This window comes from Schistocerca serialis, chromosome 5 (assembly GCF_023864345.2).
Source record: "Schistocerca serialis cubense isolate TAMUIC-IGC-003099 chromosome 5, iqSchSeri2.2, whole genome shotgun sequence".
In the NCBI taxonomy this organism is placed as follows: domain Eukaryota; kingdom Metazoa; phylum Arthropoda; class Insecta; order Orthoptera; family Acrididae; genus Schistocerca; species Schistocerca serialis.
This window is the reverse complement of record NC_064642.1, coordinates 263,060,625-263,084,953: the sequence shown is the minus strand read 5'-3', so window position 1 is coordinate 263,084,953 and position 24,329 is coordinate 263,060,625. Positions and strand designations below refer to the sequence as shown.

The 24,329-nt window shown below is 40.4% G+C and overlaps 1 protein-coding gene across 3 annotated transcripts in view; it reads right to left on the bottom strand.

Annotated features, from left to right (window-relative positions):
* Positions 1–24,329, bottom strand: part of LOC126481631 (uncharacterized) — a 259,917-nt gene that overhangs the window by 85,835 nt on the left and 149,753 nt on the right. For all 3 annotated transcript variants that reach the window (XM_050105528.1, XM_050105529.1, XM_050105530.1), the window contains one exon: positions 79–127. In XM_050105528.1, coding sequence (XP_049961485.1) covers positions 79–127 — 49 coding nt within the window. The remainder of the gene's footprint in view (positions 1–78; positions 128–24,329) is intronic.

The following is a 24,329-nucleotide window of genomic DNA, read 5'->3' as shown; positions in this document are numbered from 1 at the left end:
ATAAATAATTATTGCTGCCTTATTTTTATTTAATTTTATTATCTTTACTATAGAATAAGCTTCACTTATTGCTATTACCTGAGCCTTCAGATGTATCCAGGAGTGTTTTAACAACTTTACTGTTTGCCTGAAAGATGAGAAAAATCATACATAAATAGAAGTTGTACAAAGTAAAGAGGAGAAATCTTATATAAACAATGAGAAAATAATTACAACACTAAAAGAACTTATATAACGAAAAGGAATCAATTACATGACAAAATAAGTATTTATGAAAATTTTTGGAAAGTTCTGGCTGAAATTTACAAATTATTTACAAATAAAGAAGATGACTCATTGAAAGGCAGAAGTGCTGCAATAGACACACAAACAAAAGGTAGAAAGCTCGTCTAGCTTTCGGAATGCGTTTCTCAGGTTTGTCGGACAATCGTGAACACCCCCCACAGAGACATAAACCTGCCTCCCTACGTTGTGCTCAGTCGACTGCTAGCACTTTCCTGGCTCACAGGGTGTGTAATGGGAGGGGTGAGGGATGGAGAAAGATGCGAGGCAGGCAGGAGGTTGGGGGAAGCGTCTGGTGGCTTGTAAGAGATTGGGAAGCTGTCTGTAAGCTAGCTAGGGGTGCAGGTAGAGGGGACAGATGGCAGATAGCTGGACACACCATTTCATAGACTACATTGTGAGATAACAGTACACATCTAGCTGATGTGGGACCACAAATTGGGCAGGATACTGGGACGGGGAATGGTGTGACATGAGTGGGAGGGGGGAATGGAGGGAGGGGGTCGCAGTGAGTTAGCTTTGATTTAGGCCAGGAAGGTTATGAGATTGAAGCTCCCAGCTGCACAGCTTGGATAAGCTGCTAATGGTGGGGAGGATCAAGATGGCACGATTTGTGAAGCAGCCACTGAAATCTCACATGTTGTGCTGTGTTTTATGTTGTGCCACTGGATGGTCCACCATGCTTTTGGCAACAATTTGGTGGTGGCCATTAATTCTAGTTGATGGCTGGTCAGTTTTCATACCAATGTAAAATGCTGTGCTGTGGGTGCAGCAGAGCTGGTACATAACAAGGCTGCTTTCACAGATGGCCTGGCCTCTGATGGGGATAGGATAAGTCTGTCACGGGACTGGAGTAGGTGTTGGTGGATTGGGCAGGTCTTGCATCTGGGTCTTCCACTGTGGTATGATCCCTGTGGCAGGGGATTGGGAGTGGGAATGGCATAGGGGTGGACCAGGATGTTGAGCAGGTTGGGTTGGCAGAATCTTGGGTAGGACGTCCCTCATTTCAGGGCATAATAATAGATAATCAAAGCTCTGGTGAAAGACATGGTTTAGTTGTTTCAGTCCAGGGTGGTTCTGGGTGACAAGGGGGATGCTTCTTTGCAATTGATTCTTGGGATAGATGTGAGGATCAGGAGAGTGTGGAACATGGCACAGAAGATCTGTTTGTGAATTAGGTCCAAAGTGTATTGCCTGTCTGCAAATGCCTTTGTGAGGCCTTCAGCAGACAGCACAAGGGAGTACTCATCAATGCAGATGTATGTACAATGGGTGGCCACACTGAAAGGGAGGACATTTTTGGTGTGGAAGGGGTGGCAGCCGTTGAAGTGTAGATTTCGTTGGTGATTGGTGGGTTTATTGTGGTACGAGGTGTGGATTAAGCTATCTGAGAGGAGGACATTGATATCTATGAAGGTGGCAAGATAGGTGTAGGAGCAGGTGATGTAAATGGAAGAGAAGGTGTTGAGGTTGTGGAGGAATGAGAATAAGGTTCCTGGCTTGGATCCAGATTATAAAGATGTCATCAGTAAACCACAACCAGACCAGAGGTTTGGGGTTCTAGGAAGCTAGGAATGTTTCCTCTAGGTGGCCCATGAAGAGGGTAGTGTAAGAGGGTGCCGTGTGGGTGCCCATGGCTGTGCCACGAATTTGTTTGTACACCTTCCCTTCAAAGATGAGGTAGTTATGGGTTAGGGCGTAGTTGCTTAGGTGTATAAGGAATGAAGTGGTGGGTTTGGAATCTGCAGGGTGTTGGAAGAGGTGGTGTTCAATCGCGGTGAGGCCATGGGCGTGAGGGATGTTGGTATATAGGAAGGTTGCATCATCAGTGATGAGTAGGGATCCGGGAGGTAAGTGTTTAAGGATGGTTGAGAGCCAGTACAGGTAGTGGTTGGAATCTTTAATATGGGATGCTAGGTTCTGGGCAATTGGTTGGAGATGTTGATCAACGAGAGCCGAGATTCTTTCAGTGGTGGCACTGTAATCAGCCACAATAGGGCACCTAGGATTGTTAGGTTCGGGGATTTTGAGGAGCATGTAGAAGGTGGGTGTGCGGGCTGTTTTTGGGGTGAGTAGGGAGATGGATTCCGAGGAGAGGATCTGGAAAGGGCCTTATGTTTCTTTCCTCTCGCCTTTATAACAAACTCTGCAACGAACACAACACATGCGGTCGCAACGCTACTTTTGTTACACCCTGTAGTACTTACAGTGTCCGTTATGAGAGACACACACACAACTCCACATGCACTGCCACTCCCAATAACAGTTTAACAAACTTCAAATAACTCAAAATCCACCCTCCTTCACATATCACTCCTGATCTGCCTGTGCCTTTTTCATTTCTATCTCTTACGCGTGATGACAGATCTCCTTCTCCCGCTCCCTACAGTGAAAACACTTCTTTGCCATCAATCCCTCCAACACCCTGCCTGTCGCAGTTCATACCACCATCTGACCGTGACCTTCCCACACTCCCACCTAACCATCCTCTGGTCACCTTCCAGAAATTCCTAACTTCCAACCTGGCCTCACCATCCTTCCCCAGGACCCCCCCCCCCCAAGAACAACAACCTCTCATCAGAAGAAAGGACAGTCCTACACAACCTACAAGCAGATCCTCACCTGATCATAATCCCAGCAGACAAAGGTTCTACTGCTGTTGTGATGAACCAGACTGACTACCTGGTGGAGGGACTCCACCAGTTGTCCGAAACCTCCACCTACAAGCTCAGCGGAAGTGACCCCACCCCACAAGTCTAACATAACATCCAATCCCTCCTGAAACCCTCAGGCCCTCTCCTGAATCCACTTTCCTATTCACCCCAACAACAGCCCATACCCCCCCCCCCCCCCCCCTCCTACATGCTCACCTAAATCCACAAACCTAACAATCCTGGGCGCTAAATTTTGGCTGGTTACAGAGCCTCACTGAAACAATCTTGGCCCTTGCTGATCAACATCTCCAACCAATGATCCAGAACCTAGCATCCCACAAGGATTTCAACCACTACCTGCACCTGCTCTCCAACATCCCTAAACCCTTACCTCCCAGATCTTTACTCACCACTGTTGATGCAACCTTCCTATACACCAACATCCCTCATGCCAATGCCTATGGTCATAAAGCCATTGAACACTACCTCTCCCAACGCCCTGCAGATTCCAAACCCACCCCTTCATTCCTCGTACACCTAACCAACTGCATTTTAACACAAAACTAATTCACCTTTGAAGGAAAGGTATGCAAGCAAATTCATGACACAGTCATGGGCACTTGCATGGCACCATCCTATGCCAACCTCCTAATGAGCTACCTAGAGGAAACATTTCTAGTTTGCTAAAACCCTAAACACCTGGTCTGGCTCATGTTTATTGATGACATCTTTATAAACTGGACCCTCGGACAGGAACCTTATACTCCCAAGAACCAACCACAAAGAAGAGCCCTAGACTGGAACGACTGAACTGTGTCGTTCATCAAGGCTTTGGTTATCTATGATGCCCTGTTATGAGAAACATCCTACCCTAGATACTTCCAACCCTTCCCAAGTGGTGTTCCACTGCCCACCCAACCTCCACAACATCCCTAGTTCACCCCTATGCCCATTCTCATCCCCCAGCCAGTAGCACAACATGCAGCAGAGAACATACAAGATTTCAGTGGCTGCTTCACAACTCATGCTATCTGGATCTTCCTAACCACCATCACCACTAACAACAACTTTTCTCAGCTGCGCAGATGGTAGCTAGCTTACAGCACAATCTTCACTCTCATAGCCATCCAGGCCTAAACCTAAGGTAAGTCACTGCCCCCCACCCCCATGCAACAGTGTGTGTGCGTACACCATCCCCCGTCTCAGCACCCCTGCCCAATTTGTCTCTCCACATCAGCTAGTGGTGTACTATTATCTCATGCCCTAGTGTAGGAAATTGTGTGCACAGGTGTCTGCCACCTACACCCCCAGCTAGCCTACAGACAGCTTCACACTATCCCACGAGTTGCTAGACGCTTCCCTCAACCCCTCCCTACCTCCTGCCTCTCTCCACCCCTCACCCCACACCAACCCACACCCTCACCCCAGCCCAGCACCCTCACCATTGGCCAGGAAAGAGATGGCTGTCAACTGAGCACAATGCAGGGAGGCAGGAGTGTGCCTGTGTGTGTGTGTGTGTGTGTGTGTGTGTGTGTGTGTGTGTGTGTGTGTGTGAGGGGGGGGGGGGGGGGGGAGCATGCACGTGGGCTTGCATGTTTTTCCTACAAGCTTGAAAAAGGAAGTGCTTTCTACCTTTAGTTTGTGTACTTATCGATGATGTAGTGCTTCTGCCTTCAGCTGAGTCATCTTATTTATTCTCAAATAAGTATTTAGCAGTTTACAAATGTATAGCTCACGACAGAACAAGTAAACAGATTTTTTTCAAGCTCTGAAACCCTTTGCAGTTTTTAAGTGCTCACGTCATTATCAAGAGGATATTGCAGACTGTGAGGTAATTAATGGTATCACCCTTATCTACCTCTGCTCATATCTGCTACTACCAGTTGTTACATTTCTGGTACCTAGTCCCTTGTCACATGAAGTGTTGTTTTCATTCCATGTCTGCTACATTTAGTGAAAACAATTCTTCGTATACTTTGAGTACCAGGGAAATCAATAAGATAGGATGATGTGATGAATTAATGTGAGTGGCACTCAACATCATGGTCATCAATGCCTTGACAGAAAGTCAGCATGACAATCTTATGGGTGGGGACGAAAGCTGCCCCTGCATGTGAGGACAGCTTTCGTCCCCAAACGCGGAGCAGTTGATAATGCATTAAAGTCTGCCTCACTTCCCCAGCAATTTGAGGATGAGGCCTGACAGTTGAAAAAATTTCAACACTCTTGTAACACTGGAAGCAGTATCGATGAGGATGGTGGGCAGATCTCCATCATGACTGAGGGCTGCCCTAATATCAGTATATAGAACACATGTTACCAAAATATGCTGAACTGAAAGTGGCATAACACAAACCTCACAGAGTGCTGGATCCTCCTGCCAGAGGAGGAAGCCATGTGTTAAAGGGCTATGTCCAATGTGCAGTCTGGTAAGCAGAATGTCTTTCCAGTGGTGAGATTGACATGAAGTCGGCCACGCCTGTGTGTTCGATTTGAGCCACCACAGTTTGTTTTCTGTCATCTGCAACCATTCAGTCTCCAACTGACGCATGATGCGTCTATCAGAAAATGAGATGATGGTGTGCAATGGGATGGGACACTGACGGACAACACCATCCCAACATGCTTCCTTGGCTGCTTTGTTGGCAATGTCATTTCCCTGTGTTCCAATGTGGCCAGGTACCCAGTAAAAAATCACATCATTGTCATGGTGTTGGAGCCACTGTAAAGACTCATGGATGAGCTGAATCAACTGGTCTACTGGATCATTTGGTGAAGTGCTTGTAGTACACTAACCAAGTTGGAACAGACAAGAAACCTTGTTCGGTGATGTTTGTGAATCCTCTACACTGCCAACATAATGCCATATAACTCCACATCATAATTTGCAAATTGTTTCGGAAGACACACTTTGAAAACCCTATCAAAGAAAACAGCAGAACGACGGAGGACACTCTCTCGCTGGGATCCATCTGTATAAACAATGATAAAACTGTGATATGTACTTAAAATGGAAGAAAAAGAAGTTTTAAAAATGTAAGCTGGAGTACAAGTTTTCTTGTACTGTGTCATGCTTAAAATAACATTGGGCCTCTGAAGACACTAACAAGGCAATGCTTTCTATTCTTGGTTGTGTATTTGGAGGTCTGATAGACCCAAATCCTTGAGACGGTCAGTAGCATGTATCCTGAATAGCTTCATCGCATGGGGCCAATTCCTGAATAGCCATTCAAAGTTAGGATGGGCCATTGCACTAAATGCGCGCACGCCTGTGCATGTGTGTGCGCGCGTGGAGGAGATGCAGGGGGGGTGAGAGACTGAACCTTGAGCAATACCTTATCTTAATTTTTATTTTGTTCTGTTGATGGAATCTTTTAACATGGAAGTCTATTTTACATAGTAGAGGTATAGAGGTAAATATCATGTAAACAGGATGTCAGTGAAGGCTGTATCATTAATAACTTAACATTAATTTGCCTAGAAACATTTTATTGTATCAATTACCAAAGACTTTGGTAAGATAGAAGGAAACTGCAAAGGAATAAGTTCCTTGTTTTGTTTTGCCGTAGCTTAATTACTGAGAGAAAGTATGACTAAGTGATAGTAACCAAACAGGGGTTGTTAAAATATTAGTTGAAAACTATGCATGTGAACACCGCAAGGTTTGTTTTTAAAAGTCTGGAAAACAATGAACAAGTATCATTACAAACATAATTGCAAGTCATTTAAAGCTACGTATACTATTCCATACAACGATGTTTCAAAAACATACATTCTGCCAATGATAAATTACAGAACAACTGAAAGATTGGCAAGATAGGCTGGAGGAAGGGGTTACAAAATCAAGGAAGGTTCTGTTGAAGCAAGGAAAGTTAGATGGGAAACAATGCGCTATATCGGTTCTCAATTGCCCACTTCTGTGACAAAGATGTCAGGTGAATCTAATTTTTGTCAATTCTTATTTCCTGTTCAGTAATACCCTGACTGTTTTTTTTCTCTTATTTTTAGGCATTTAATTTTTAACACGATAATGCTCCTTGATTACCCAATGAGAGAGTTCATGTCTTGAAAGGAGGATATAAGATGAACATTGACACAAGTGAAACGAGGATAATGGAATGTAGTCGAATTAAATCGGGTGATGCTGTGGGAATTAGGTTAGGAAATGAGACGCTTAAAGTAGTAAATGAGTTTTGCTATTTGGGGAGCAAAATAACTGACGATGGTCGAAATATAGAGGATATAAAATGTAGATTGGCAATGGCAAGGAAAGTGTTTTTGAAGAAGAGAAATTTGTTAACATTGAGTATAGATTTAAGAGTCAGGAAGCCTTTTCTGAAAGTATTTGTATGGAATGTAGCCATGTATGGAAGTGAAAAGTAGACGATAAATAGTTTAGACAAAAAGAGAATAGAAGCTTTCGAAATGTGGTGCTACAGAAGAATGCTGAAGATTAGATGGGTAGATCACATAACTAATGAGCAGGTATTGAGTAGAATTCGGGAGAAGAGAAATTTGTGGCACAACTTGACTAGAAGAAGGGATCGGTTGGTAGGACATATTCTGAGGCATCAAGGGATCACAAATTTAGTATTGGAGGGCAGCACGGAGGGTAAAAATTGTAGAGGGAGACCAAGAGATGAATACACTAAACAGATTCAGAAGGATGTAGGTTACAGTAGGTACTGGGAGATGAAGAAGCTTGCACAGGATAGAGTAGCATGGAGAGCTGCATCAAATCAGTCTCTGGACTGAAGACCACAACAACAACAAAACAACAATGGTATTGTCAGTAATGTAGTTTCCTTTTTATATTAAAGTTACTCCTATAAAAAAGACAAATTTCTCTCTCCTAGAATAAATAATGAATGTGAAATTTAATTTCATTATAGTGTTGTTTACTAACAATTTCTTCACTTTTCCCAGAACCACATCAAATTCGGAATGCATTGTTCACTTTTAACAGGAAAAACACACGATGTCAACTCTCGCAGATTATATTACTGTCACGGCTACGTAAAACAATGGCCCAAATTAGAAATAAGTACAGCAGCTGTAATGTGTTCAACTAATATGAAGGACAGTCATAAGAGATGATTTAGCCAAGGAGTTGGTGGCATGTATCTCTCCCTTTCTATCAGTTTTAATTTTCTTGATATTTCAAAGGAAAAGAGTACTAAAATAAGAATACACAGATATGCAAACTCTTTGCGTGTGACAGCGTGTGAACATAATGACTGAATTCAGTGCATCATCAGTTCTTTTTCACTATTTATTCTTCAACCCTGTACATGGAATGGCTCTTTTTATTAATAATAATTTTATTAAGGCACATTAATATAGTACATAAGTATGATATTTACTGATCTGTTGATTACAAGCCCAATGGTAGTTATCCTGAAGAGTGTCAACCATATACAAAACAAATAAAATTTAGGTAATATGTACATGGAGAATACATCATTGCTCACAAAATATATATGGTACCTAACAGTCAACGGGCACCAACAAAATTAATTAGTTTTTAAAGGAAGTCCTCCGTCATAACTAAACCCCCCCCCCCCCCACACACACACACACAGTGAAAAGATTCTGTAAGACACTACACTGGTGTACTACTACTACAGACAGCATAATTAATTAAGCCGCTTCATTGTGGGCGTAAAAATGCAGACAACAAATTCTTTAAGATTGATGATGTCTCTTCCACACTGAAATAGTAGAATGGATATCAGAATGTCAAACACAAATGTAGATGAATAAATTACAACTGAATAACACAATTAGTACACAATAAAAAGATAACAACTGGTTAATAGGTTGCATTAACTTGTTTAAAAACCTTCAAAAAGTCAGTTGTAATACATCTTGTATTTTATATCAAAGACATTATACAAGCAGTACCCTTAGCAAGTTGAAAGATGGGATACATACTCAAATGTTACCCTGTTAAAAGCATGAAAGCAGTAGCTTGCCTTCTTCTCCTCATTCTCTTGTTACCTAGTGGTTTCTCAATAGCTGTACAGTGTATACTTTACTTTACACAGTCAGGACCAGAGGACTGTGTGCAGCTACAAGGCTTCCACTGGATTTTGTTTTGTGCCTTCTGTTGCCACACACCCTCCATACTGACCTGCAGCAAGTCCTCGTGGATTCCATTGCTTCACCTTTTCTCTGGTATTCTTACTGGTCTTCTTCCACAGGGAGTACACTCTATGCATTTCAAAGGCCACCAGTGTTCATCCATCCTAGCAACACGTCCTGACTATGCACGACACTGGCTTCACATCTGGCCTACAATGTTTGGTCTATTGTAGATTTCAACCAGTTCACATTTACGCCAGATCCTCCATACTCTAGTGATCTCATCTTGTACCAGACTATGGGTCTTCCTTAGGACTTTTTGCTCAAAAATGAGATGATTATTTAAGTCATTTTTCCAGACGCTCATAGTTTCATGACCAAAGAGCCCTACAAGTTGGATCACTGTTCTGTACAGCTGGAGTTTGAAATTCCTTGAGAGACAGTACAATTTAAAAAGCTTACTCAGACTGAAGTATGATTAGTCTGCAGCTTGGACCCCTCTCTTTGATTTATGTCTCACACAATACATCCTTTTTAAAGATTCCCTCGAAATATTTAAAATTGTGAACCTTTTCATGTGACTGGTTTCTGTCTACCAGAGGCTGGAACGGGTCTCCTGAACAGGATGAGTCCTACTCATCACCAGGCACTCCGTATTTGATTCGCTGCCACCTCCATGCCATCACTCATCAGTATCAGTTCCTGCTTGGATCCGAACCACAGCACCACATGACCAGCAAATGTGAGATGTGTAGTTTTCTCAACCTCGGCCTCTATTCCATCAATGATCTTCTGGAAAGCTTCCATCATTGTCTTTGGAGTGTCGGGCTGAACAATATCAGTGACACATAATTTCCTTTTCTCAACCCTGTGTTTAGTAAAAGCTCTCCATGACTTTGTTCTAGAACTTCACTTTACCTTCTGAATCAGTGAAACAAACTCAAACTGGGCTGATGACTTTCTTGAGTATTTAGACTCAGTTAGGCAATTTGTCAGGCTCTCCAGGCAGCTGCAATCATACAGTTTATTAAAATCTATGAAGAACACAAGCAGGTCAACATCATATTCCTACATCTTCTCAGTGACCTGTCACAGCACACAGATGTTCTTGACAGTCAAATATCCCTTTCTGAAACCCTCCTAATATTCACCAATAACTTTTTCTGCAAATAGCTGGAGTCTGTCCAGTATACAGTTGGACATGAATGATAGAGACATTCAGGAGGGCAATTCCTCAGTAGTTGGTGCAGCCTATTTTATCACCTTCCATGTGTATAGGGCATGTAACTGCAGTCCTCCAAAATCTACATAGTCTTGATTAATTTTACTTTTGGAGTCTCTCCCATCCAGTTTGAATTACTACTGCCTGGATTCCATCTTCTTCTGGACTATCATTTTCTTCAGCTTCATTACGTGATTCTTTATTTCCTCCAGTGTAGGCGGTGGAGAATCTAAATCTACAATGTCAGGTGACTGAAATTTAAACAGATCTTCCGGTCCATCACCGTTGAGGAGCTCACTGAAGTATTGTTTCCACCTCTCAGCAATATCGAATTCATTGGTGAGTATGGTCCCCTTATTGTTGTTGATGAATTTTTGTCAGCACCAGTATCCCTTCTTCAAGAAGTTAACTTCACAGTACATCTTTTGCACCTCTTTTCTCATGAAATCTTGTTAAACCTTCTCTGTCATTCCTTTGACGTACATTCTCTTTCCTTTCCTCAGGGCAGCTTGTATAATTCTCCATAACTCTTTGAATTGTGCTTTGCCTTATGCAAAATCTACACCTCATCGCCAGTTCTCCTTCGCTTCTCTTCTCTTGGCTAATGTCTTAATGCATTTGTTCCCAAACAAAATCATCTTGCCCCTTTTCTGCTTCTTAATAACTGCATTTGCCACATCATTTACTGCATCCTTGACTTCTTTCCACACTTATTATGGGTTCTTTTGTGAATCCTATTTATTCAGGATTTCAAATCGGTTGCTAAGCTGGAGATGAACTTCATCTTTCTTTGCAGTATGTCTTGAGTGTTTCGACATGGTAGATAGGCAGCTTTTTTGCTAGGAAGTCATTGCTCCCGCACTCTGAGCCCTGTGTTGTTTCTAAATCCATCATCCAGTAATTTGCAATATGCTCTGATTAATTGTTTTAGCGTCTGGTGACACCAAAGTGCCTCTGTGTACATCCTTTGATTGGAAATTTGTACTGTTGAAAAACACAACTTTGATGTTGCAAAGGTTATGACCCTGATGCCATTGTTGCTGAGTTCATGTAAACTGTCTCTTCCAGTTACTGAATGGAACACATCTTCTCCTCCCACTTCAACACTCACATTGCCCAGTAGAACTTCACATTTGCTATGGTATCCATGACTAACTCCAATTCTGCATAGAACTCACTCTTCACTTGGGATGTGCTTTATTCTGTGGGTGTATAGCAGTTCACAAATGACATTCTACATATCTTTATGTCAAGTATCAATATTACTATTCTAAGGGTCTCTGACGTAAACACATGCACATCGGTAGCTAGAGCCTTACTCATAAAAATACCATACCCAATTTGTGTCCTGTCTCTCAGGTACCATAAAAGATTTTACATTTCAACATCAAGGGCACAAGTATCCTCCCAATGAACTTCCTGTAAAGAAACTAGATCCATGCTACCGGAAATGTATCTCCATTCATTTCTTTGTGGATATGAGTAGTTTTCTTTGATTTAAACAACAACATACAGTTTTTCACGAGCCCTGCTGGTGTGGTGTATCTGCATGGAGAAGAGTCAATATACTACCATTTCCAATGGGTTGTGGCATGGTGCCAGTTACTGGATTGTCTGTCCAGCCTGTTCTCACTGAATGGATTCCATTTACCCACATTTTATCAAACCACATAACATAATCTAAGTTTCCTTTTGATATTGTCTTAATAACAAATTCATTAAGGTGGCTCCACAATGTACACATTAAATAAGTTCACTTAACATAAACTATCAAGCAGCAACATTTTTCACTGCAGCTATACAAATTAACTGTTGTAGATTTCTTAATTTCAAAATATCAGAATAAATAAGAATCTTCCATTGGTTCTTGGTAGAGCAACATTGTAATAAATGAAAAGTGCTAGTTTGCTTTTGTTCTACAGTATCACTTTTATTGTGTTAACCGGTTTTCAACTTTCAAGGCCATCTTCAGACATTTGCTGACTATTGTCCCCAAAGAAGTTACATTGTTTGTAAACAACATTGGAAAAGAAGTTACACATCTAGATCTAGATGGGTAACTTTTCCGATGTCATTTACAAATATCGTAACTTTTTTGGCAACAATAGTCAGGAAATGTCTCATGGCCTTGGGAGCCGAAAACTGGTTAACACAATAAAAATAATGCTGTAGTACAAAAGCAAATAGTTTTTTCATGACTGCTTGATAATGATTATGAATCTGATATTGTTCTTTCCAATATTTTTGAGCAGAAACTAAAATGTTTTCCAAAGTAATAACTTCAGCAATAGATATAGTTTTGCCTATTTGCATAAAATTATTTTTATGGTGGCACAATGGAGCATGCATATTTGGTGGTCCCTTCCCTTCCCTCCTGCTTCTGCAACTTACTGCACCTGGCCACCAACGAACTGCAGGTTGAGTCAACTAGCAAGACCTATCACCGCAGAACGGGCAACAAACTGAGCATGTGGAGGCTGAGAAACATGCTGCAATTGGCTCACAGCCAGCTTCTACCACAAGACTCAGTGAAATGTCAATTACAAAGTAATTTTAATGAAAGTATAGAATGAATGGGGCACCTGTTTTATATAAACTATGAATAGACCATTTCCAAATTGTATAGCTTGTTCCCACATTTTTCGTCTATTTCGTATTACGAATTTCCAAAAGGCTTCCTTGATATCTGTGTACCATTAACAAGTTCTTTATGATGCTGTGGTAACCCATCCCCAACCTCCAACCACGAGGACCAAGTTTTTTAATTTTGTGGTAACCTTCCCCTATATGGATTCCTTCTCTGCAGCTGTTGAGTTTTATATCCCCTTTTCTTAAATTCAAAAGGATCAAGGACAGTTAGTGGGAGAACAGGGCATTGTGAGACATGCTCCTGTCTGTAAATACAAAAGTTTAAAACCACATCATGTTTTGAAAGCATAGGTTTTCAAGTTGGTATCGGAGGTACTCCATTTACTGCCAGAGTAAATGAGACAGTACCTAATATGCAAAAAAATTACTGCACTGAAACCTCATCACAACTAACAACTGTGCAAAAGTTTTGGGAAATGTGCATCACTGTGTAACAAGTGTACTCTGAAACAAAACTAAATGCATTAGACCAGGCTTCAATGACAAAATTAATTAGCATTGTCAACTTTATGGGCTAAGCTTTTTTCATTGCTGTAACAATATGAGAGCAGTAAAAACGAAATTTATGTTTCAAGTAAGCAAGTAATTTTACCAAAACTTCTGTCGTATTCCAAATACAAAATAGTGTTTTAAAATATGTGTTTACTTTACAAGAGAACAAAACAGGACAGGTTTAGGAGCTTTTAGCTCAGTTTAGTTGCAGTTACCAGAAATACACCCATCAGACTAAACTTTCCAATATAGCCCATAGCAGATATCGTATAAAAAGTGAATTTATATGGAGTAGATAGAGTTTCAAGCTAGCTGAAATCGGTTTATTATCGATATGTTTGGAACAGTTACCTATATTAGTAGAACAACAAATATAATTTGGTAAACACATAATATGGTAAGGGGAAACCCTTAGGAGAATATAAAAACTGAAAGGAGTGAAGGTAACAATTCACTACATTGTTGTGGTATTGAGTGGTCAACATGTACATAAACAAGAAAGAAATGGTTGCTATAATTCTCGATGAGTCATACTACAGAGTGAACAGAAACACACACACACACACACACACACACACACACACACACACACACACACACACCTGAATGGGAACACCATCCCAGGCGGTTCCAGTGTAGCAGCACTTTTACTTCACTGAAGTGATGGTTTATGTCAGGTGGCATGAATGAGAGGAGAATGGGCGATAGGGAGTGAAAAGGAGGATTGGAGGGAAGTGTGGCTGTTTACTGGAAGAGGAAGGCAGCAAGAGCAAAGAAAAGGAATGTGGCACAGGCAAGCTCAATCTGGTGAAGGTAAGTGGAATTATGTGTGGTGGACAAAACAAGGAGGTGGAAGGAGGAGGTGGCAGCACAGAGGAAAAGGGAAACTGTGTGGAGGGTTTGAGAGTATACTGAATGAAGACAGGTAGGTGGGCGGGTGGGTGGGTGGGTGGGTGGGTGGGGGGGTGGGGGGGGGGGGGGGGACAAGAATGGAAGGGAGTGTGGGACAGACGCTAGGAGACTGAGAACAGGAGGTTTTCTACTACCCTGTCCTATATTCACCTCCAAACTTGTCACTCCTTTTACATTTGCACCCTCCTCCCCACATTCTCCCTTTTATATTGCCTTTCCCAGTCCACTTCTTCCTGTAATTCTCTGTCTCACTTCAACTTATATAACTCCTCTCCCTAGTTGAACTACAATATTGGTACAATGTTGTTGTGCAGGTGTGTGTGTGTGTGTGTGTGTGTGTGTGTGTGTGTGTGTGTGTGTGTGTGTGTTTTCTGTTAACTGAACTTGTCCAGCTTAGCAGCACTTTCAGTCTGATTTAGGTGTTTGTCAACAATTACACACCTCAATAATACAGTGGATTCTTATCTTTACTCCAACCATTATTTGTAATCTGACATTATCATTTACATCTGGAGGAGGAGGAGGAGGAGATTAGTGTTTAACGTCCCGTCGACAACGAGGTCATTAGAGACGGAGCGCAAGCTCGGGTGAGGGAAGGATGGGGAAGGAAATCGGCCGTGCCCTTTCACAGGAACCATCCCGGCATTTGCCTGTAGCGATTTAGGGAAATCACGGAAAACCTAAATCAGGATGGCCGGAGACGGGATTGAACCGTCGTCCTTCCGAATGCGATTTACATCTGGAAGCATCTAAGTATAACAGTCAGTCTGGTAAGGATTGACCTGTCACCTAATTCTTGGATAATTCACACAAAATACATTAAATAATATAAGATATAAATTAAATGATATGGATGAGGATAATTAATATCTGTGTGTTTGAGCAGAAAGAGCTTTGCAAAAGTCAACTGAAACCCAAGCAGTTAAACAGTAATTTGTAAAAATTACAATTAGTTATTTTAAACGTTCTTTTACGTTAAGTTGTACAATATCCATCATCTGTAATTTGTTTTCCAAGTTTCTGAATATATTTATTACGGTAGCATTGTGTTGTTACATAACTGAAAAGGTGCAGCACAGTCATCTAGCAAGTGGTCAATAGATGAGTATCTCAGCTGTGAACTTTGTTTCTTTTTCTCTGTATGTGTACTGATTCATATAAAATGCTACAAGAAAGCTTTATACCACCTATACACCTGCAAATTTGAAAGGGGTTAGATTACACGGGATGTTGGAACAAAAAAATAAGCCTTGTTGTTGTTGTTAATACGTCATAGATCCGTCTCAGTTGCGAGAAGTTACTGGTCTTTACCCAGGTTTCAGCAAGAGTAATATAGCCTTCTTCAGAAGCATAAAATAAACTAATATATGGCAGAATAAGGAATGATCAAACATAGAAACGCAACGTCTGCGGCGAACCGACCACTTTCTATGAAGTGGGGCCGGGGCTGTTCCTCAGCTAAGGAATGTAGCTTGACGTGGTACCATGGTACTTTAGCTTTTTATGTTTGACAGTACCTTATTCTGGCATGTATTGATTTATTTTATGCTTCTGAAGAAGGCTAGATTACTCTAGCTGAAACCTGGGTAAAGACCAGTAACTTTTCGCAATTGAGGCGGATTAATTTAATTTATCACAGTATTAATTTATCACAGTTGCTGATAGGGCTGCAACATGTTAAAAATTCTTCTTGTTGTTGTTTGAACTGAAGACTAGTTTGATGCACCTCTCAACACTACTCCATAGTGTACAAAACTCTTCACTTCAAGTAATGCAACACACATCCATTTGAAACTGATTACTGTACACTTATCTTGTTCTTTATCCTAAATTTTTACCCTGCATACTTATCTCCAATACTAAACTGACAATTCCTTGTTGTCACAATGTTACCAACTGACCCCTTCTGTTAGTCAAGTTAGGCCAAAAATTTCTTTTCTGCCCATTTCTATTTAGTACTACTTCACTAGTTACACGATCCACCCACCTAATATTCTGCATTCGTCTGTAGCAACATGTTTCAATAGCTTCTATTCTTCTCTTGTTTGAACTGCTTATGGTCCACATTTCACTTCTACACAAGGTTACACTTCAAACAAATACCTCCAACAAAGACTTTCTATCCCTTAAATGTATAGCTGATGTTAACAAATCCCTTCTTTTTTTCTTCACAAATGCTTTTCTTGTTATAGCTAGTCTGTATGTTATATTCTCCTTACAGTGTCCATCAACTGTTATTTTGCTACCCAAATAACAACATTCATCTACTAAATTTAGTGTCTCATGTCCTAATATAATTCCCTCAGCATCTCCTGATTTAATTTGACTACATTCCATTACCTTTGTTTTGCTTTCGTTAATGTTCATCTTATACCCTCCTTTCAAGAGACTGTCCACTCTGTTCAAGTGCTCTTCCAGGTCCTTTATTGTCTCTGACAGAATGACACTGTCATTTGCAAACCTCACAGTTTTTCTTTTTCTCCCTGAACTTTAATTCTTTCCCCAGTTTTTTCTTTGGTTTTCTTTATGGCTTGCCCAATGTACAGACTGAATAACAATGGGGATAGGTTACAACCCTGTCTCACTCCCTTTGCAACTACTCCTTCCCTTTCAAACTGTCTGGTTTCTGTACAAGTTGTAAATAACCTTTCGTTCCCTGAATTTTATTCCTACTACCTTCAAATTTCCAACAGTGTATCTCAATCAACACTGTCAAAAGCTTTCGCTCAGTCTACGAGTGCATAGGTTTAACTTTCTTTAACGTATCTTGCCTATATTGCCTCAAGTTTTCTTACATTTCTCTGGAACTCAAAATGATCTTCCACGAGGTTGGCTACCATGTTTTTCCATTCTTCTGTAAAAAAACTGTATCTAAATTTTGTAACTGCAACGTATAAAACTGATATTTCTGAGAACGGAAAGTCCAGGATGGAATAATAACAATGTTGTGCAAAGTATAGATTGCTGCTCGCCATATAGAAGAGGCATTGAGCCACAGGTAGCCACAACGACAAGACTGCTATAAATTTTAGCTTTTGGCCAGAAGACCTTCTTCTGAAGTATAAAAACAGCGAACATGCCACATTTAAATGGCAGTACAGACATGCTGCATATTTCATATTTCAAATTTCTCAAACAACACAGATCACAAACACACAAGTTTTCAGTATTAATTAATTATTTTTAGCACAATGAAGACGAAATTTGATTTTTATCTGGGACAAACTACTGGCATATGAACAGATGCAGACCACAGAGTTTTGCACTAAGTTACATATAATAGTGATGTATTTAGTTTCATAATCCAAAAAAGGTCTTTCACACAAATATGTCGATCGAAATATTGTAGCACTTTTGCAACCTCTTTACGGGAACTTGGACAATCCACCTGAGAAAAGTAATGTGGATGTCAGGGACAGTTGTAATATACAAAGATATGTAATTAAAACTGGAATCACCTTGCAGGTCAATCAGTTACATCTGCACATACACAGGGGCGCTTTCAACTTAAACGGCAAATGGTCTCAAAAACATATGAAAGACTGACATGCCCTCAAAACCTTTATAAAATTATTGTTGTAACTCTTGCAAGGCCACAATGAATTCTTCAAATCTCACTCTTTCTTTAATACCAGTGAGCTTAGGGAACTGGATTCCTAGTCGAAAGTGTTCTTCTACAATGTGATTTTCTTTCTTAAATGCATGAACATCAAATCAGAAAGAAGTTACCTAATACTTCTTTTTCTTTCCTTCATAAATTCAACAATAGCAAGATTTAAACAAAAAAATCGTTCCAGGCAGGCCCCCCAGACTTAACCCACACACTCAGCGGCAATATATGAAGCCTCCATACTCTTTGTTCATTTCTATTGAAAACTGTTGAAACTGAATATGGAAAAATGAGTGTGACTTCAGAAATGTTGCTATTCCTTCAAGTGCTTCATGCCTGCAAATTTAGCACAAAGTGCTTCTTGAAGCACAGTACAATTAATCCCATCTGTCAATAGTAATTTTTTGCTCTTTCCTTGTCATCTAAAAGTTTAAATTCTTCCTGCATGGTATTATAACGTCAATTCGTAGCAAATAAGCAGTACTTGTCACTTACGTGAACTGAGAGTTCTTGTCCCCTCTTCTGTCATTCTCATTCATTTTAAAGGATTATGACAACAGATCACAAACAGCCACTGGATCTGTAAAGTCCGTCATATTACGAACAAATAGTGAAGGATAAACAACGCTGACGTGAAAATGCTGCCGAACTCAGAGAGTGGTGCAGACTGGAAACTGCCGCACCGCAATGCTAAATGAAATGTCGTGCTGTCCTGGGTACTTCTGAGAAGGAATGAGCAAAGCTGAGTGACAGACCAGGCCTCGGCACATCCATGGCCTGGACATGTTGCATGTGTGGAGTTTGGCATGCTGTGGCCAGCCTTGTTTTATGGACTTAAAATTTGTCCTCTAGCAACTCCTGTTTAGCCATTTTGCACTTTCTGCCAATCTCTCTGTCTTTGTATTCCCTTTCACCTGCTTCATTTGCTGCATTTTTATGTTTTCTCCTTTCATCAATTAAATTCACTGTCTCTTGTGTTATCCAAGGATTTCTACTAGGCCTCACCATTTTACCTACTTGATAATCTACTGCCTTCACTATATCTTCTCTTAATGCTACCCATTTGCATTCTGCTGTATTAATTTCCCCTGTTTCAGTTAATCATCACCTAATGCTCTCTTTGAAACTCAACGTCTGGTTCTTTCAACTTATCCAGGTCATATCTCCCTAATTTCCTACCTGTTTGCAATTTCTTCTTCAGTTTTAGTCTACAGTTCATAGCCCCTATGGTCAAAGGTCACATCTCCCTCTCTGTGTCTGTCAACTCTTACTATTATATAATCAGTTTAAAACCTTCCAGTGTCTTCAGATCACTTTAACATGCACAGTCTGTCCCAAAAGTTCCCAGAATATTTTTTTAAATTTAATTAAGTTTACAATCTTTTCAGAACTTTTGAAAGTATTGTCCCTCTGCTTCAATGCATTGTTGCCAATGCTTCACCCAATCACTTAGGGCACCCTGGAAGTCTTCAATGGGAATCTCCTTCAGTGCGGTCCCCGAAGTGGCTTTTACTGCCTCCAGTGTGCCACGTCGAGTCCCTTTCAGATTTCTTTTAATCCTTGGGAGCAAAAAGAAGTTCACTGGTGCCAGATCGGTGCTATACAGCAGCTGGGGCAACACTACCACACCCATTTTGCCCAGCAACTTGGAGATGATGGGTGTGGTGTGGCCTGACGCACTGTCATGGTGCACGATCCAATTGTCAGGAATTTCTTTTTGGATGCGTTGAACCATGTTGCACAACTGTTTGAGCATTTCACAGTAACACTTCTTGTCGGCTGCTTGTCGTTGTGGCACAAATTCACTGTGAACTATACCTTTTATGCTAAAAAAACAGAATGAGCATTCCTTTGATTTGTGATTTGCTCACCCTTGCTATTTTGGGCTAGGAGACTCCTCCATGTGACTTTCACTGCTTTGACACTTTGTTTTGGGATCGTACCCAAAAATACATGTCTCATCCCCACTGCTCACTCTGTACAAAAATTCTGGGCTGTTTTATAGCGCTCATGCAATTCCTTGCACTTCAACAAACACTGCTCTTTCATCTAACTCGTCAGGACTTTTGGCACCATTTTCGCACACTTTCTTCATTTGAAGATCCTCAGTTAAAATGCGGTGAATGTTTGTTTTTGATGTTCCAGAATCCTCTGCAATCATCCGAACACCATTATTCACCCTTCTCCACAACTTTCAGGGAACTTCTGGGACAGACCCTATATATGACCTCCTCTAATGATTCTTAAACAAAATGTTAGCAATGATGAAATTGTCCTCTGTACACCATTCTAGCAGGACAGGTTCCTCTTTCATTCCTTTCCCCCATCTATGTTCTCCTACTACTACCCCCCCCCCCCTCCCCCCCGTCTTCCTTTTCCTACTACTACATTCCATTCCACCTTCACAATTATATTTACCTCTCCCATTACTATCCGAATAACTTCTTTTATCTCATCGTATGTTCTTTCAATCTCTTCATAATCCACAGAGCCAGTCGCAGTATTTTCACTGTCTGTGGAGTTGGTTATCGTATAAACATTTACTACTGTGGTGGGTGTTCGCTTCCAACCTCGGCTACAATAATCCATTCACTACAATGTTCATAGTAGTTTCACACATTCTTACTTTTTTTATTCATTATTAGACCTGCTCCTGCATTACAGCCCAATCATCAAAGACCAAAAAAAGGTTGAATAAGAGAAAAATTTGTGTAGCTGCAAATTTTTGTACAGTGCAAGTGGGGAATGTCAAGAATAACCTACTGAAAATCCGAACCAATGGGGTGTGAGCAAGGAGATAAGAGGGTATCTAAGAGTAACTTTTTTAGGTTTTCTTCAATAACACAAAAACTGTGGCTTCTAGAACAAATGTTTACCATTACAAAATTAAACTACATTAAATTTCCTACAAAAATTGTCCTATTCATTTTTTCCGTAGGACTGATAGTTTCTGCGTTGCAAGTGAAGGAAAAGTCACAGATTATTAAAAATAGTCTTTTAATAGTACAAAATTTATGTTTAACGTTCAAGAAGATGTCTAAGAACAAATGTTAAATTTGTGTATCACATATAACTGCAGTAGTATCGTATTAAGGAATAAATTATACTCTGGAACGTGACAGGCTGGAGGGTTATGTGGGGTGGAGAGCAGAGGCGCGAGGGAAGGCAAGTCATCAGATTGTAATTGTGCACTCCTCTCCTTTGTAGGTCTGCAAACTGAAGAGTGAGCAGCTGAATGCCCACTCTCTTTACCCAATTATGTGACAAGAAGCAACTAGAGGGTGTTTCACAAAGTTCTACTGACCCTTCCGTAGTTCACCTTATGAAACATTAGGAATGTGTTGAGTAGACATGTTCAAAGGGTGTTTCTGTTTAAAGAGAAGAAGAAAATATTTTTCACTCCTTTTGGGACAAAGGAAACTTTAATGCCCAGAATACTTACCTAATGTGTTGTATGATAAAAAAAGCTATGGTTCGTTTCACCTTTTTTAAACACGAATGGATCAATTGGTCCAAATTTACTTTACCTTGTTCTGCTTTACATTTCTTTCTTTCACAGCTGTACAAAAAAGACTAGAGCTGTGCCATTTTCATAGAGTGTGAAAGTAAATGGAATGGAAGTCATGATTTGCAAGCAAGCTTACATCAGGATTCATGGCTTACAGAGCTATACAAGAAGAGTGAGGAATTGGCATCAGCGAATGAAGCTGGGTCACGCAGTTCCAAAAGAAGATGGAAGAGGTTTGTATATTAAATTTTACTATAAGGTATCCATTTTCATCAAATAAAATAATGTTGTTATTATACAACACGTAGTAATGTATCTACTCATGTGCTTCTTCTTCTTCCCCCCCCCCCCTCCCCCCAGGCAAACATTGCAACCATCCATATAAATTTCAAGACGAAGCTGTGCAAGGTGTCAGAGCCTTTCTCCATGTTATACCAAAATATAACAGTCACTATAGCAGGCAGCAGAACCCCAACAAAATACTCTGAATACTGCAAGGAAATGGTGTCCCCACTGTATCACAAAGCAAATTCAGGGCAATTTTTGTGTCCGAATTTAACATAGGCTTCAAACTGCCAAAAAGCAACATCTGTTCAACATGTGATGCCTTTCTAACAGCAACGAGCAACCCAGAATTATGTGTAGAAAAAAAAGAGAGTTGCACCTAAGAAAGGCTGACAGCGGGCAAAATATGATCATGTCATTAACTTCTCTGGCTAACGAGAATGTGAAAGAGCACCACGTAACAGCAATGGACATGCAACAAATGTCTCCCATGCCAAAATTAACAATTGGTCCAGCATTCTACAAGTGAAAAATATGGACATATAACTACGGTATCCATGATAGTGGGTGAGATAAGGGATACATGTTTCTGTGGAGTGAGAAGAATGGAGGAAGGCATTCAGATGAAGTTGGGAGCTGTTTATTAAAATACTTAGAGATAACTATCACTCAAGCCCAAAATCTCCACATAATCACAGGTAACTGTAAGGGCCAGGCAAAGAATTGGTCTCTTATTGCCCTGGAAGGGACTCTCGTTGCCACCAAAAGATTTGAATCTGTGCAGCATTATTTCCCTATGGTAGGTCATATTAGACTTTCTTGTGATCGTGATTCTGGTCGCATTGAATTTTATGTGAGAAACAGGCATCCAATAATATACACGCCAGATGAATGGGCAGAATCTGGTAGTCCAAAAAATTTCATTGTGATGAAAATACACAGACAAAACTTTAGAATCATAGGTGATCTGAAGTCATTAATCTCTGGAGATCCCATTCGCTTTAGTGAAGCGACTCAATTTAATTCTGAGTGTAAAGATCCCTCCACACTAAAAGTGAAGCACTGTTTCCTAGATATAGGAACCTTCACATAAGTGTATCTACATAACAAGAGGAAAGGAAGACCTACTGAACCAGATCTATTTCAGCTGTCAATAAAATATAGAAAGCCACTTCAAATTAATCAGAAAAAAATTGATGACGTACTGTTTCTTACAGCATATATACCCGCAGTCATGTGCTTTTTTCAGTCATGTGCTCGAAATAATGTGAACGATGATGACATAGAACTTCCTTGATTTCACATTTACAGTGTAAATAAAGTATTGACTGACTTATCTGTTATGTATGTGTGTATGTGAAAGTGCAAATATTGTTAAAAATTACTAGTTGTTACATAATTTTCAAAATAAAACCTTAAAAATGTATTATGTGTTCTAAATTATTTTCAGTGAGATACAGTCATAAGCCATTTTCGACCACACCATAATTAAAATGACTCTCAAATTAATATTACATAACAGAAAGAAGATTTTACATTCTACACAAGGTTTGCAGTGTATTAAAGTATAATTAAAAGCAAAAAGAAAGTGTCTATATTGTCTTCAACATTTTTATACTTCCATGAAACTTTAAAGTCACTGTATCTCAAAACTATAGAATGTGGCTTATGAATATATCCAACCCCTTAAATTAGTAACAGAATACAAATGTGGGTAAGATGTAGACATCACATTATTGTAGTAAGGATAACGCAACACTCACCACAATAGTACAAGTTTATGTGCCTGGTGTCTCCACGAATGTAGAAAGTTATAACAATACAGACTCCCCCCCCAGGACTCATATGAAATGTCCGATACCACCTTATTTTTATATATATATATATATATATATATATATATATATATATATATATATATATATATATATATATATATATATATACACACACACACACACACACACCATCTTTGTTTATATATATATAAAAACAAAGATGATGTGACTTACCAAACGAAAGCGCTGGCAGGTCGATAGACACACAAACATACACACAAAATTCAAGCTTTCGCAACAAACTGTTGCCTCATCAGGAAAGAGGGAAGGAGAGGGAAAGACGAAAGGATGTGGGTTTTAAGGGAGAGGGTAAGGAGTCATTCCAATCCCGGGAGCGGAAAGACTTACCTTAGGGGGAAAAAAACACGGGTATACACTCGCGCACACACACACATATCCATCCACACATATACAGACACAAGCAGACATATTTAAAGACAAAGAGTTTGGGCAGAGATGTCAGTCGAGGCGGAAGTGCAGAGGCAAAGATGTTGTTGAATTACAGGTGAGGTATGAGTGGCGGCAACTTGAAATTAACGGAGATTGAAGCCTGGTGGGTAACGGGAAGAGAGGATATATTGAAGAGCAAGTTCCCATCTCCGGAGTTCGGATAGGTTGGTGTTGTTGGGAAGTATCCAGATAACCGGGACGGTGTAACACTGTGCCAAGATGTGGTGGCCGTGCACCAAGGCATGTTTAGCCACAGCGTGATCCTCATTACCAACAAACACTGTCTGCCTGTGTCCATTCATGCGAATGGACAGTTTGTTGCTGGTCATTCCCACAAGTGGGG